At 40.4% G+C, this 16,206-nt stretch overlaps 1 protein-coding gene across 1 annotated transcript; it reads right to left on the bottom strand.

Annotated features, from left to right (window-relative positions):
• Positions 1 to 241: 241 nt before the first annotated feature.
• Positions 242 to 11,790, bottom strand: IL4R (interleukin 4 receptor). Its single transcript, XM_008941301.1, has 9 exons — positions 11,682 to 11,790; positions 7,617 to 7,762; positions 6,522 to 6,673; positions 5,446 to 5,600; positions 4,680 to 4,836; positions 3,790 to 3,889; positions 2,745 to 2,814; positions 2,529 to 2,605; positions 242 to 2,399 (listed from the first exon to the last, which is right to left on the bottom strand). The coding sequence occupies exons 1-9, from the start codon at positions 11,721 to 11,723 to the stop codon at positions 242 to 244; spliced, it is 3,057 nt and encodes a 1,018-aa protein (XP_008939549.1). The 5' UTR covers positions 11,724 to 11,790.
• Positions 11,791 to 16,206: the final 4,416 nt, after the last annotated feature.

Below are 16,206 nucleotides of genomic sequence, written 5' to 3' on the forward strand. Positions count from 1 at the left end.
GCAGCTGCTGCCCACTTTTAGAGAACCATCACAGCCGGAGGCAGGTTTGGTGGTACCCCCTCCTGTCCCGAGGGGACACACCAGTTGCCAGCCCTGCTTCGTGCACGGGTGTTACCCCACTGAATCCATGCCTCAGCGGCAGCAGCCCTCACTCCAGGCAACTTGGAAGAACAAGCAACATTTCGATTTGCCATACAGCTCATTTCCAAAGACTGGTTTTGTGCAGTCTTGGCAAGTGTGGCTAGGCTACCTTCATGTAGTAGTTGTCCTCTGGGGCAAGGGCTTGTTCAAGTTTTATTTTTTTTTCATTCTTCTTGTTGTTTTCCCTCAACAGTTCTACTGGTCTTTTTTTAACTGCAGGTGCCAGTATGGAACCCTCACTGTGAATGGTGTGAGAATCAGGAGGACAGGAGTTATCCACAAAGAGAGGAGGTGACAACCTGTCTGAGACCAGGAGCCCTGCAATTTTTCTTTCCAAGTTTAGCCCAATACTGTCCAGTGATTCTTCTGGCAAGCTGGCTGCTGAGCCACACCACCTGCCTGCCACATGCTTTATCACCGCTTTATTTTCCCCTGCATTTCCAAGTTTCCTCAAGGGGTTATGCGTGTGGCAGTGAAAGTCAGTATATAGTCTGTTACTGCTGCTCTCCTGCATTCCTTTACCAGTGGAGTTAAACCTCCTAGATTTTGTTCCCTTTATAGTCCTTTCTCTGCTGTTAAAATCTTGACAGTTCAGCTCTAACAAATGCAACAGCTGTTCATCTCTGTTGGTATTTTCATCTTTACTATCAGCAGACAGCTCACTAGAGTTGATGATCCAAAGGCTGCCATCAACGGTCTGTGTGACATTCTCACAAGATGCTGGGACAACGCTACAGTCAAACCCCTGCACAATCAAACACACGTGGTCATCCGTCCTCTGGAGTGGGTCACGGATGGCGGTGTCTGGAGGTGTTTCTCTCAGGTTGTTGTACAGATGATGGACGAAGGGTTCATGCAGCGACCCCGGGATAACCTCACTGTCATTGCTGCCATATGCACCATTACATTTAACTGCATTACCAAAAGGTTGATAACTAGATGGTTGAGGTTCAGTGAGGCAAGATATTATATTGTCTTTCTTTTGAACATTTTTATATGTTACTTGCTTATGCATTTCTTCCTCTGGTAGGAAAGCTGAAGCCCTGTCATTTGCATGTGCGGAGAAAGACTGAAAATCAGTATGTTCTGAAGAGATGTCCTGAAAATCAGGCTCAGTGTGGGGACATCTGTCGTTAGTATAACGTGTCTGATTGCTAGGGATTCCATAAAGCTGACCTCTGCAGTTAAGTTCTGGTGTCTCTGAAAACTGTGTCAACGGCTGCGAGGAGCACACATTTTCAAAACCCAGAGTCAGGCTACTGTCAGCCATAGACTGAGACAGAAGGGTATCAACGCTCTTATATGCAGAGCCACTTGGTTCCCTGAATGGAGACACAAGAATATCAAAGCTCTTGTATGCAGAACTACAGGGCTCCACGGCTGACAACATAAGGGTGTCACAGCTCCTGCAGGCAGAACTGCAGGGCTCCACGGACGGAGAGGTAAGGGTGTCAAAGCTCTTATATTCTGAGCTACACAGCTCCATGGATGGAGACACAAGGGTATCAAAACTCTTGTGTGCAGGGTTGATTACTCTATCTTTTTTGGTACTAGAGGATGGTTTATTTGGAGATTCCTGGAATAGGACACACGAGTCATGCTGACTTTCAGAACTGCATGCATAAAGGCTTTGATCAACCACATGCTGAACATCTCTTGCATCCAGAGAAGCAGAATTTACACTGGAGCTCCGATAGCCAGATTCAAAGGATTCTTCTGATTGTTCTGACTTCTTGCTGGGTGTGCTACAGTTGTCATCTGCAGAGGCTTTGGTGAAAAGGGAGACTGTATGAAAAATATCACGTGGCTGCTGATTCTGGGCTGTGCTTTCCTTTGGAATTTGCTGTGATGGATTTTTTGATTCAAGTTTCTCAAAGTTTTTATTCTCACTGGTGTCCAGGTCTTTCTCTTGCTTGTTGTTTCCATCTGCCAGGAGATCAATAAACATCCTGGCCAGTGCATCATTGTGTTCTGCGTGCTCTCTGAAAGGACTGACACTGCTTGCACAAGTCTCAAACGTGGTGAGCTGGTCACTAGTCTCTTCGTGGCTATCAGCCTCAATGTCTGTTAAACAATCACAGATTTCTATAGACTTTTCAACCAGAACTGTCTCAGGGATTAAAACTGCACTGCTGCCTTTTCGAAACCACTCTCCAGACTTGCTGTGGCAATCGCAAGATTTCTCAACATTTCTGATGTTATCTTTTCCCTTGAAGTTTTGGCTTGACAAACTTTGATCCAGACACTTCTTGCAGTTTCTGTTTTTGGAAGGCAAAAGGAAAGGACAGTTTATGTTCATGTAACACGTAATAGGAAACTATTTTAAGTTGTAAAGCAGAGGCTGGGGTTTGGTTTGCCTTTTTTTTTCTCTCCTTTATCTTACTTACATTTTGTTTTCCATATGACTCTGCTTTAAGTCATGGAAAGGGAACTTAATTTCATCAATGTAGCACAAAACTGAAAACTAAGAAAGATACAAATGAGATTTAGGACACAGGTATATTGTATTTAGCATCTCCTGCACTGGCCAGACAATAGCACTTATTGTATGTTCTACTTCTTGTGATTAGGAAAAGGTATTTTCTGCAAAGCCTTTAAATTACCTTGACATTTTTTACGACCAAGTGGCTCTTTGCTGGATTTGGGATTTGATCCCACCATTCTTTCTTCACTCTGAAAGAGATTAATTAATATTGTTTGCTCCGACTGCATTTTGGCTTCATCAGCGTACACCTCCCTCTTCCGTTCTTCTCTCCCTCTTCGCCATCTGCATTGCAGCAACAGGAAGCTGCCTGTTCTGTGCATCTCCAAGTGCTGCTTTTAATTAAACTAGTGCAAAGATGTTTGTTTGTTTGGTGCGTGACTGCTCTGCACAACCACAGTCACACGTTCTTCTAATCATGTTTGAAATGATGTGCAAATCAGATAGGAACCCACTTTTACATTACCACAAAAAAACCCTTAAAAGAAATACAGATATTTAACCATCATTACTGAACTCCAGCAAAGACTGGGAACCAAAACTGACAAACACTCAAAGTGCACCATTTTGGATGCTGTATCAAGCCAATTCTAGCAAGAATAATAGAGAATATTCAGTTACCTATTCAGAAAATTACAGAGCGCAACTGATTCGTGCTTATAAAATATTTGCTCATGTATAGGGGAAACCTTATTACTGCTTTCTACAGACACTTGAAAGGAGGCTGTAGCAAGGTGGGGGTCAGTCTGCTCCCCCAAGTAACGAGCCATGGTACAAGAAGAAATGGTCTCAATGTGCACCAGGGGAGGTTTCGGTTGGATATGAAGAAAAAATTCTCCTGCAAAGGCTCGTCAAGGCCTGTGCCAGGCTGCCCAGGGCAGTGGTGGAGCCCCCAGCCATGAAGGGGTTTCAAAGCAGAGGAGATGTGGTGCTGAGGGACATGGCTCAGTGGTGACCTGGCAGTTCTGGGTTAGTGGTTGGACTTAATGATCTTAAAGGTCTTTTCCAACCAAAATAATTCTATGATTCTACAGTTCTATAAAGGTGCTGAGGAAAACAAAAACATTATAGACTCTTGTACTACCATACATTCAGCTAATCAATGGCAATTCCAGTATCTGTGCAAACTGCTACTCTATAGAAGCTGTCAACAGTGTGATACATACTTGGTAAAACAGAAGTAACAAATCACAAACACTGCCATGATCAGTATGCAGGATACAGGAACAGCTGTCTGCAAAATGTCTTCAGCTGTTATTTGGTGATCTGTTAAATAAACATATACATTTACATGGGCACGTGCATATAAATACAAGTACTGGCAATACCACATTAATTGCTCTTCTTTTGCACCTTAAAACAATTGCTTCTTTAGAGAATGTAAAATAAAGCCTCCAGCAGATAAACAAAAGAATGCACACAGTTACCAACTGCTATGATGTGTGGCACATGGGAAAGATCAGTGCAGATACTGCAGCCAGTTACTGTGAGTGTAGGAGCTGGCAGAGCAAACATGCACTATGAGGCCATTTATCAGCTCTCAGGGACAAACCTGCCACACACTCCCTCAAATGGCATTATCATCTCTACTGTGGTGCTGCTATGCTTCATGTCCAGTCGCTCTTCAGAGACTTTTACAAACCCTCTGACAGTAAAAGTATTGCTTAATTTGCAGCCTAAATATCTCTTTTTCATTTAAACCCACTTGCTCTTATGTCAATGTTGTTCTTTAGTTTAACTATCTGTTCTCCTTCCCTGGTGTCTACCTCATGAAATATTTATAGAAAATAAACACATTCCTTTTCAGCCCTTTTTTCATATGGCTAAACAATTCAACTTCCCTTGGTCTTCTCTTCCTTAGTTTCCCCAGGAGCTGCCTTTCTATGTTTAGTCTCTTTGGAAGCCTTTATGGATGTTTATCCACAGCACATTCAAAAGGATGAAGATGATGATGATGATTCAGTAAGTCTGAGAAGAAGAGCAGTGGGGTACAGATTCTCTGGTTTACAAAACTAAACCATCCTTTTATCAAGCTGCTATTTGTTACAATACTTGCCATAGTGAAATTCAACTTCTTCACTCCATTCACTCCAGTAGGCCGGGTAGTGTGTATAGTTACACCTTACACTTGCAATGTAATCATAGCCTCTCCTCAAGGAGCTTGCAGTAATTTCAAAGCTTTTTGCCTGGTAGTTAATTGCTTTTACAGAAACCTGAATATAAAATAAAAGAAAGGAAGAAAGTTCATTTCGATTTCTTTATGAAGTGAAGAGTTGGTGACAGCAATTAAATAATGATAGTGTTATGTGTTTTAGTGACCTTTCATGAATGAAGGACTGTGTACCTAACTGCTGTGTGTGATACTGCATTTTGTTGTCAGGAGCAGGTGGTATTTGTGACATATTGCCATGCATGTTCTTCCTCTACCAGAAGCAGCCCAGCCCTGAAGTGCTGGATTGTTCAGGAGCGTGTCTGAAATGCCTCAAGTGTGCCACAGTCTCACAAACAGCCTCTGTTTTCCTGATGCCTAAGGTGTAAATGAAGTTCAGGGAACAGCAGCATTGTATTTTCAATCTCTGCCTTGTCTACTGTGAGCAGCAGACCATTTTGGGGTGACAGAACAGTTTCAATCTTTTACAGCCCAGCTGGAGCACCTTGGGGCAACGTGACCTGTAGCAAGTGTGTCATCATGGACATCGTGGTACTTGTCCTTGGTGGCACTTACACCATTGTTCATTAAATGGTTTCAAGACTTTTCTGAGGACTTTTTAAACGTGAAAGCTCCAGAGAGACAGAAAATTAAGAGATTGTCTGTCTCTTACCTCTGCTGGGTGGTGCTTCCTCCAGTATTTCACTTCATAGATGACTGGCTCTCCAGAGAGCATGGACGGAGGAGAGTAGCCCTCCTCCCAGCTCAGATTGAAGTTACCATTTTCAGCTTTCTCAATGGCAAGATTTTTGGGGGCCCGTGGTTTAACTGTATGTTAAAAAAATACAATTAAAGGAGAACATGGAAATGGGAAAGCACTGATGGAGAGAAGCAGAGAGACAAACATTCACCAGAGACCAGAATCTCATCTCAGTCCATGCATTTAGCCCTTTTCACTATGCTGTAGCACACAGATACCAGAGCAACAGCAAGCTATTCATTAACAAGCACTGAATCTTCAAGCTGGTTGAACAAACAGCAACTTCAACCTTCTGGTGCACTGGATGCAGCTTCCAGCCTGGAAAATATGGGAAAAAGCCTGTTCTGAAAAGAACCAGCTCACCAATGCAGGTGAATGCCTGCCTAAGGTATGTGAATGATATCTCTGAGTGCCTGAGGTAACGTGTTGTGAACAAGCACACTATTCTAAACAAACTAGGTGCCAATAGTGACACAAACTGTGTCTATGCTCTGTCTTGTGCGAGAGTAAACTTTTTTATCACTGGTTGTTATAATCCAACAGCAATTACTGTAGAAATCTCCGTTCAGAGCGATGATTCAACCAGCACGAAAAATCAGAGTATGGCACAGACAGGAATGGGAGAAATTTCAGTAGGGATAGCCTAGCACCTTTCTAGAAACTGGAAGCAGTGCATTCTTCTTCATCCTTAAATTCTACAGCCACAAGTAAAATGTACTAAAGGCACATCTAAACCCCCAACGTGATGCTGGCTGGCAGCTGAGAGGGTACAGCTAGAGGAAGAATTACTCTCTGCTTGCCCCATTTCTTACGTTCTTTCTTTAAGAAACTACTCCAGTATCAAGTTTCTAAGCCAAATGGATTTTGCATTTCAGCCAGCAGGGCACTTTTCAACTCAGGTAAGAAAAAACTGCTCCAGTGACATGAAGCTAGGTAGGATTGCAAGCCTGGAACCAAATATCCTGGTGACAAAGGAAGAAGTTTCTTACCAACCAGGGCTGGTTTAACACTGTAATTCCACATATCACTCCCATTGAACTGCAGAGCCAGAATATAGGTGAGGGCTGATACAAAATAATCCTGATGTATTGTGCAAGTGCACAAACTGTCTCTTCCATTCTCAGGGACACACACATGATTTCTGCCTGTTTCATGTTTCCTGCTGGAAAAACACGCAGAAAATTATGTGATTAGTTTAGAGTGTGGCACACTATTTCTTGAAAAGGTGAAATTAAGCTTCCCAGTCTGTAAAACTAGTCAAATCTGAGACCAACAAGCTCAGTTCCTAGAAATGCTTAGCCCAAACAAATCCCAACCAGAACCGAGCTCCCTCAAACTCCCACAAGATCTACCTTCCCCCAACAGCCCTTGGATATCCCTATCTGTATTGCACAATACAAACACAACAAATGCATATTTGTCTGGCACAAATTAAAAGCTTGACAGAAAGCTAAGGATGGATCCTCAGAGGAAAAATTAACACCTTCTGTCACACCTCAGCCTCTGAAGGAGTGGACTTAACAGCTTGCTAGTATAGGAACAAGTTTGCTACAGTGTACAAAGTGAGGTTGTTTGGATGTCAGCGTGGAGAAATCATATCGAGAGGAACAGGAGAGCCCAGATGTATCTTCCTTTGCAGGAGATGAAGACTGGCCCTGCTGCAGGGGTCAGCAGGGGAGCTGACCACAGAGTTAAGACTGTATGCAGACATAACAACCTGGGCTCCAGAGGAGAGTATCTTTCATGCAGGCTATGGACTGGTAACCCAGGTATGACTTCTCCTGAAGGAGGCAAAACTCTGCATGAAATGAATGCTGGGTATACTTGAGAGCCCTACCACTCCTACAAGTAGGACTTGATCACTCCTCTGTACTCAAGAGTGCAGAGAGGTCTGCAGAAAAGTAGACCACTGAACAGAGTGTGCTGTTAACTGCAGTAAGCTATTTTCCTTCTAGCAAGAAGAATAACCTGGATTACATTTTGTCCCAGACACTCATGGTAGAGGGAGGGAATCAAACCCGATAATGGCTATAGGATATATGAAGTTCCAACAATTATATTAACATTAAACACCTATTAAATACTTACAGTGGAAAAGCAATTTCATTCCTGTAGTAGAGCAGGAATTCTTTAGAGCAATTTGTTTGTGCAGGCACCTTCCAGTGACAAACCAGCTCTCTGTCGTAGTCAGTGAAGCATGCAAATTCCTCCATGTGTCCTGCAGCCATAACTAGGGAGAAGCAGCACACAACGACAATCAAGAGAATCAAAAGAATAAATTGGACTAAGCACAAACATTAACTTTCCCATCTAAATATAGCTACCAACCCCCTATAAATTAAGTGAAAGCATTGTTATTTTTTCTGTTCTGGGTAAATGGAAAGAGATGCATGCCACCAAATGTCTCCACCTTTCTGTAGACAACATCTACAGTCTTGGAGAATAAGGTAGTCTGTAGTAAGTAACACTGAAATAAGAAGGCACAACTCATCCAACAGTCTTCCAAGCACAGAAAATCTGATTCTGATAGCTCTAAAATACATCAACATTTAGTTACAGAACAGCATTATCCTATGTGTTAATGCAAAAGGTTCAAAAGCCAAGTGGAGATAATTAACAGAGTCAGACCAATATCATTGCAGGCATGTATTCATGCTTTATCTATGAAGGTTCAAAGCTTCCCAGGGAAGGTCTACTCTGCCTCCACAGAGCACTCCCCCACTGCCTGGAAAATCCTCCTGTTACAGGTTTTCTTCTAGTATACACCTTTTCGTAATTTCACTCATTATCTCCTGCTCTGTCTTCTGCTTTATGTTGTTGTGAAAGTGTTCTGAGACCTGGAGAGATGGAGTCACATAGTTCCATGCACTGGGAAGGGAAGCCAAAGTTTCTGCACTTCCAATGTTTGTATTTACAATCTCTTTCACTGGGAGTATTTAAGAAAAAAAATAGAAAACATTGGTCAAAATATCTTTGTTAGAACTGAAAAGAGAAATGAAATACACAGTCCTCAGTATCCCTTCCAGCCTCATTTTCCATTGTTTCAATGCACTCCCACAAGTGAAACAAGGAACAGAAGAGGAGGAGCTATGTGACAGTAAGGTTATGCTGTTATTAGAATTGTGTGACAAATATGGCACTGGAATGTGATCATTTCCAAATAAAGCAGTCAGAAATAGCCAATACTCTTATCATCCCAGACCACTATTTTCCTTTTTGATGTTCAACTTCTCTGTTATTAGTAAATATTAACAACATCTCCATTTTCTTGCACAAGTTAAAGAGATCTAATCTGTATTACTGATGTTTAGATCATTTAATATGAATGTTTTTAAAATATTTTATTGATATTTTTCTGACTAGGATTCTGCTAGAAGGTTCCTGTGGCAGTTATACAAGGGCAAATTTTGTTTACAGAGCCTGGCACATTACTAACTCTCTGCTTTGTAATTTACCATGCAAATTCAAGAGTAAAGCACCAACAATTCATATCTTGTAAAGGTCCTTGTTCTTCAGCCACTGCAGCTTCACAGGCTTGTTCTTTCCAATGGGTACTTAAGTTTCAGATTATTCCTCCTAAGCAAAATTCTTTATTGTTAAAAATACATAATTTCATTTTATCCTTCCTGTATTTCTACTCTTGTAGTCCATTTGTGTTATTTATTCTGATATAACTTTTGCATACTCTCATCCAGTACAGTATCTACAAATGTCATACACCTGACGGTCAGATGCCTTTTAGTTGGACACAATATATAACAACAGGATCTCCTACCAGACCCTCTGGTACTTCAATAAAACCCTGACTCAAAGGAACAATTGTTTAGCAGTGTCAGTGTGTGGTCTTTCACCATCATTAAAACCCACACGTAACTTTAGCTTGCTTTTCTAAAAGCTCTCCCACAAAACTTGACTACCAAGCAGTCCTGTATCGCTCCAGTAAGCCCAATAACCTCAGTGAGGCTCACTTAGACAAACAAGGATGTACAGCAACGTCAAGGAATCACTTTAAAACTCGATAAAAACCGTAATCTAAAGTATCTGGTAAACTGACTGGTTATAAACCTAGAACTGACTGCAGCTCATGGTTTCATTACTGTTTAAATAATTAGAAAATGTTCTGGTTTAGTTCCTAAGTATAGATATTTATCTTGTAGATAAGAACCATCTTCTCACAGCCTTTCTGGATGGCAGCACCACTTTTGGTTCCCTTTTGTTCTGCACAGTCCCCAATTCTTAAAAAAAAAAATCCCAAGAAACATCAGAAAAGTAGCAAATTAAAGATTAAACTTCTGCAGTACTGTAACAACTACATTGCTTATAGATTCTAAAAGTACCATTATCTATTTATCCTGTTGCTGTCTAGATTTGGTTGCCATTCACATTTTTATTGTTTTGTTGTGTTTCCCCCCTCTCCCACTTTAAGATTCACTTTTAAAAGTACTAATATTTCAAGCCCTTTAAAGATTAACGTAATTATTTTTCGATGTGTTAATGATTTTAGACTTTCAAGAATACTTCTGACTACATGAAGCTCTTCCTGCTGGGGTAAGCTATGGTGATTAGCAGCTTGCCTTTCAGTGTCCTCATGTTTTTCCAGAATTCTGAATTATCTTCTGTATTCTATTCCTGTGACCTTCTCCCTTTTCTGTCTCTGCTACACTGTATTTTTTTTAAACCTCAGATGTTTGAGAATTTCCTTTTGAAACCACATACAGTACAGTTTGTTTTCTGTTTGTGTAGTTAAAAAAGGGAACTGAAATACTGGATTTCTTTTTTAATCCTCAACTGGAATACCATGCTGAAGAGACTTAAAACATGTTGTCAATGGGAGGGGAAAACCTGTAAAATTACATTTTACTTTACATTAAAATTACATTACAAAATTTACAGAACATGGGATTACCTAGATCAGATGACCCAGCCAATGTGCCCTCACACTGATCCTTATTATTAATTCAAATTGTACTGTTTCACTGCACACAAGAAAGTATCTAACACATCTTTTTTTTTCCCCTAGGGACAAGCTATTTTTAATTTTCATTTCACAGAATGGCTTAGGTTGGAAGGGACCCTAGAGATCATCTAAATCAATGGCCCTGTCACAATGTCTCTCAGCTAGACCAGGTTGCTCAAGGCCTCATCCAACATGGCCTTAAAAACCTCCAGTGAAGGAGCACCTACAACCGCTCTGGGCAATCCATTCCAGAGTCCTGCCACCCTCAAACTGAAGAACTTCTTCCTAATATCCAGTCTAAAAGAAAAAAAAAAAACTACCGTGGAACTACTTAAAAACTATAGAAAGCAAAATGGAAGATTCATTTTCCAAAGAATAAAAATGCATTGTCAGAAAAGATGATTTTATATATCTAACTTGTCATTATAAACAAATATCATAAAAATGTACAAGAAAAAAAAAAACCAAAACATTTTCCTCTTCAGCCTCTGCCAGCTGAACTTTAGAAAATAACCATGAGCTAGCAAGGAGCATTAAGACTTACTGCAGCTCCACATCCTCCCAGACCAAAAGGACTGTGAAGAACACACAGCACATCACATGCCAGTTATCTGCCCCTGCACAGGAATAAGCTGGGGCACGTAATGCCTGAGAGCAAGTGCCTGCAAAATCTGTTCAAATCCCATCAACTAAATTTTCCAACATAGTAATTCTGCACACTTCCAAGAATGCAAATTGACAGATGCCCTTTAACAGCTGATCAACAGGCTCCATTTCAGGAGCAGAGCTCCCTCAAGGTCCTGCACAGTGAACAGTTACGAAGGTAAGCCAACAAGAGACTAGTGCTCTACTCTTCGATGATATCTACGGAGATGTCCCCTACAAAGGGTCATTGCTGAGCCCCATTTGCAGCAAGGTGCCCAACAGAGAAAGACAGTGGGGAAAGGAGGAGATGACTTTCCAAATTGCAGCTTCTCCTTCCTGGAAATTCTGTTTTTCCCTTACCTATATGGAAAAGGTCAATAAAAATAAAAAAAATCTAAGAATTTATTCTAGTATATGTATATTCCTGACATTTGAAATCACACATTTTGTGTAAGTTAATTAATAGTAATGGTGTTGCTTACTAGTCATGGGAAAATCCTGTCAGTAAAACCTTCATTATAATAATTTAAAACATTGACAAATGTACCTTCATTTGTTGTATATGAAAAGAAAAGGATCCACAGGGCATGCGGTGCAGCACTTGGGACTCTTGCCATTCCTGACACAGGCCAGGTTCAGTAGGACAAGCTGTGCTGAAATTCTGCCAACAGAAAACATTCTAACATCAGTGTGCCAGTTAGGGTTAGGTGAGTAATTCTTCCTACCACTCTGCTAGATGTTAGGATTCAGATCCCCCTAAATCTTGCTCATGGAACAATGACAACTGTAGAGGAATAAGGATAATACCAATGAGCTAGAAGAGTTTTCTGGGAAGTTTTAATTACAGAAGATACTAAACCAACATTGGCAGCAGACCTAGTCTTTTAGCTACTAGAAAAGCAAAGCTGCTAGTACGTGAGATACTAAAAGGGTAAGCTCTACACCAAAGTCATTGATCATCAGCGTGTCACCAAAGCCCTATGATTCCACTCAGATGACCGAAAGAGTTTAAGCATAAAGTTCCTGATCTACTGACTAAAATGTTCTTCCTTGTAGTACCTTACATAATAACGGTATCATCCTCTCGAAAGAGTCTGTAGCAAATATCTCTAAGCCTTGCTTCAACAGAGTGCAGATTCATTAAAACAGCAATTATAAAGATGTGGTAAAACACATACCTAATCATGACACAACCAGCAACAACTACAGAGAGCCACACAGCTTTTACATATTAGAATGCTTTAAGCATTATGCTGCTTCGTTAAGTAAACTGAAAAAACATGAAATAATTCAAACTTTCAAAAAACACACTTCAAGATTCTTTGTCTGATGCAACATGGCTACTTAGTAGAAGATCATATTCTTGATTAGATACGGACACCAGCTTTCATATCACTATAAATGCATGTGATGCATCTAAAATTTTGATAAATTTGTAGGTAAAGTCATGCTAACCAATAAGGAATAACCACGGCTTTGCATTCTGTATAACGAGGGACAACCCCTGTTCAGCAGCACATGGTCTGTCAGCACACAACCCTTCTGCTCCCTACTCTCACGCTCTTGGCATTTTCTAGTCCCCAAGTCTGGACGCAGAGCTCTTGCTGCTTGCCTGCTGCTGTTGCTCTGTAAAGCAAACATCTGCAAAGTTCCACGGTGACACTTTATTTTTGATTTCAAAGCTTCACGATTCTCTCTGTGCAATTGATTAAAGAGGGAACTTTTCAGAAGATCCCCTTCAGCAGCAGAGCAGTACTGGGCTTTCTGCAGAAGTTTCAAAGTGGAAGAGAAAACAAACATATTTGTTGATGGTGCTTCAATACCCTCTGCTCCAACTACAGCAGAACAACCTTTGATGTTTCTAACAGATTTGAGTTTCATCAGCACACAAGACAAAAAAAAAAAAAACCGCCAAGGGATCAGCAACTCTGTTGTGGTATAAACTTAAGTGATGAGCTTAGGAAAAATCTAATGACCTTTTGGAAGCACGCATGCGGGCACTGGGTATATTTAAGGGTGTGCAGCCTCAAATGCATGCCACCAAAGCTGCATCCCCTCACCTGCTTTCTAAAACCAGGAAGACTCTCAAGCACAGCTGCTGAATATTTTCTGTCAAATACTCAAATAGAATAAACACAAGTTAACCAACAGCTAGAATCTTCAGCTAAGGGACAGAAAAATAGCTTACAAATTTTTACTGTTTATTAATAAATACACCTACATAAATAAAACTGTTGGGAAATGTAGCAATAGGATCTTAATCTTTTCAATACATTTAGAAGTACTAACATTTCACTGATCATTCTTTATTTCAATATGTCAAATTCAGCTCCAAGGCAATTACTTGATAATCCAAGTTTCTGTGTTTGTCAGAAGTCACATTTAATGACATTATATTTCTTCCATTCTCACATGCATGATTTACCACTCTTAAAAACATGCTTCTAAAGATTAGACATGGAAAATTTAAATCTTAGAGGTTAGGAAAGAAGAACTTTGCTAGTGAAAACAAAAGATTAGACTGGAAACTCTCTTGTGACCTTCTGTGAGGCAGTTACTGCTCATCTGGTAATAAAGGATGCACTTGAAAGATTATTTCTCATAAATGCTCAAGAAAACTATTACTCAAGAGCTGAGCTTTCTGCATTTTGGGAACAGACAAAATGTGACTAAGCACAGTAATAAATTGTTTGAAAAGAACCCCAAGTGCCTTTGCTGCTGCTCAGAAAAGGTGCAAACTGCTCCAGCATAAAACAAATCCTTCTTTTCCTCCTTTTTCCTGGAATTCTCAAGAAGTGTTTATTTTCCAGACCATTGTTAAGTTAATACTGTCACATGACCAGAGTTCCAGGAAACTCTTAGAATTTTGGCAGAGAAACCTGCATCAGTAAGCATCTGAATCAGCAGATGGCAGAGAAAATATATCTCCCCGACAGGAGAGAAGATCTGCACATGCTGCTGAAAATGGAGTTAACCCATAGCTCTAATGGAACTGCAAACTTTTTTTAAAAAAAATAACAGTAGTGGGCTATAAATCCAATGCAAAGAAAATATTTTAAAATGGCAATAGCTTTCCTGTCTGTTAGGTCTTAAGTTTCTCTTTTTATCAGATAATGAAACATCAATCTTAAAAAACTATGTAGTGTATATATTTGGATTACTAGGTTTGCTGCAATTGTAGTATTCTCTGTATTTGAGGGCAGTAAGGTGTAAGAGACCTAAGTGACATCCCCAAAATGAAGCAGGAAATCTCTATCAGGGCTAGTAGTAGGTCCATGTGACCACCAGCACAAGCCATCCGCTTTGATCACTTATCGTTTCTGTCTATTGAAAAAAAAAAATCACTAAAAAACCCATGAAGCGATTGAAAAGATTTCATTTATTATCAAGAAAAACAAAAACAACTTCTGGTCTGGGCTGCTAACTAAATTAAGATCACACTTAATCTGCAGGCATAATCTGCAAAACACTTATGTCCCAATTGTAACTCGTGCCCCAAAAGAGTGGCAACAGTAGTTTCTGTGTAAGGTTGCCCATTTACCTTTGCAACAATCACTGAGATAAAGGACCACTCCCTATTTTAAAACTGTCTCTTTTTAAAATTGAAGTACATCTCGTCTTATTCTTTCTGGTTTAAAACATGGGCTGTAACTGCAGACTATAATGAGATAAGCAGTATACAGAAAAAGTTCATCAACTGATTTTGTATCAAAATTTAAAAAGAACAAAAGTTAGGGAGTAATTTCCATCTTTTTTTATTGCTACTTTTAATTGATTATTTTTTTTTAAGTGCCTACACAAAATGGCAGACCCACGGGAACACAACCCGTAATACCTGCTCTTTGACACGCAGCGTGACTGCCAGAGGCACCAGCACAAGGGACGTGTACGGTGAAAAGCGTAGGAGTCTTGGACAAAGAGGGTTTTCACAAGAATTTGGAAGCTGAGCAGAGTCTTGTTTACTATTTTACAGAGGAGGTTTAGATAATAGGGTAGACTGGAAAAAATCTTAGAAATTTATTTTATTCATTAAATTTATTTTAGAAAAATATTTATAAATTCCAGTGATTGAGGATGGCAATTTTGGCCAACGAAGGCCAAAAGACAAAATTTAATAGTTCCCACTCTGTGTAATTGAACCTGAAGGGTTAATCATTCCTACGGGCTTCTTTGCCATTCAATTAATACACCACTGTGCTAATGTTACCTCTTCTTGCAGAGACTACTGGAGTGGAGAGCACTGGGTCAGCAGAAACACAAATCTATGCCCAGATCCTTTGATTATCGATTTTTTGGTGGGAAGGCCTTAAAGGGCATAGTACACATATTATTGCTTACCTAACACAGTGTTTCCTGCCTCACTTTACAATCACTGAAGAAGAAACTTAACTTCATAGCAGTGAATTTTAAAGCAGCAATACATTATTTGTTACTCTTTTAAAACGAGTAGTTTTGGTAACATTTTGATGTCATACTCAATCCACCAATTCCTTCACATAGTTTAGGATCCTAACCATTAACGTCATTTTACACAACACCACACAGAAACGTACACGAAAACATCTGCATTTCTGGAGCACGACAGGGCACATCTGGATGAACCTCTCCTCAAAGACATGAAAAGAGCCTCTCAAAATGAGCAGATGGCTTCTCTCTAAAAAAACTTGAAACTGGGCAATTTTTATTTATGACTTAAACTGAGGTTTCTGCATTCCAACATTTTCACATTGAGATGATGTAAGTCAGCGAAGGGCTCAGCAACGCGTCATCTGAGCTTATAAGGAACACAGAACTTCCACACAACTTCACAAACTGCAAGCAGCACCATGTCAGACACTTTCTGATTTAGAACCGACAGAAACTACGGAAACTGCCGAATTCGGACGTGTTGAAGAAAAATACCAAAAACACAAATCGTCTAGACTAAAATGACTAAAAATCTGACTTCTGAACGCGCGGTTCTGAGAGTTTAGCGCAAGATGGCCTGAAGTCCCCTGGGGGTCGGTACAGCCCAGCAGCAAGTGCGGGGGGGCCGCGCCCCGGACAGCCCCGCGGAGCGGCGGCAGCGCCCC

The sequence above is a fragment of the Merops nubicus genome, unplaced genomic scaffold (assembly GCF_000691845.1).
Source record: "Merops nubicus isolate BGI_N331 unplaced genomic scaffold, ASM69184v1 scaffold14715, whole genome shotgun sequence".
NCBI lineage: Eukaryota > Metazoa > Chordata > Aves > Coraciiformes > Meropidae > Merops > Merops nubicus.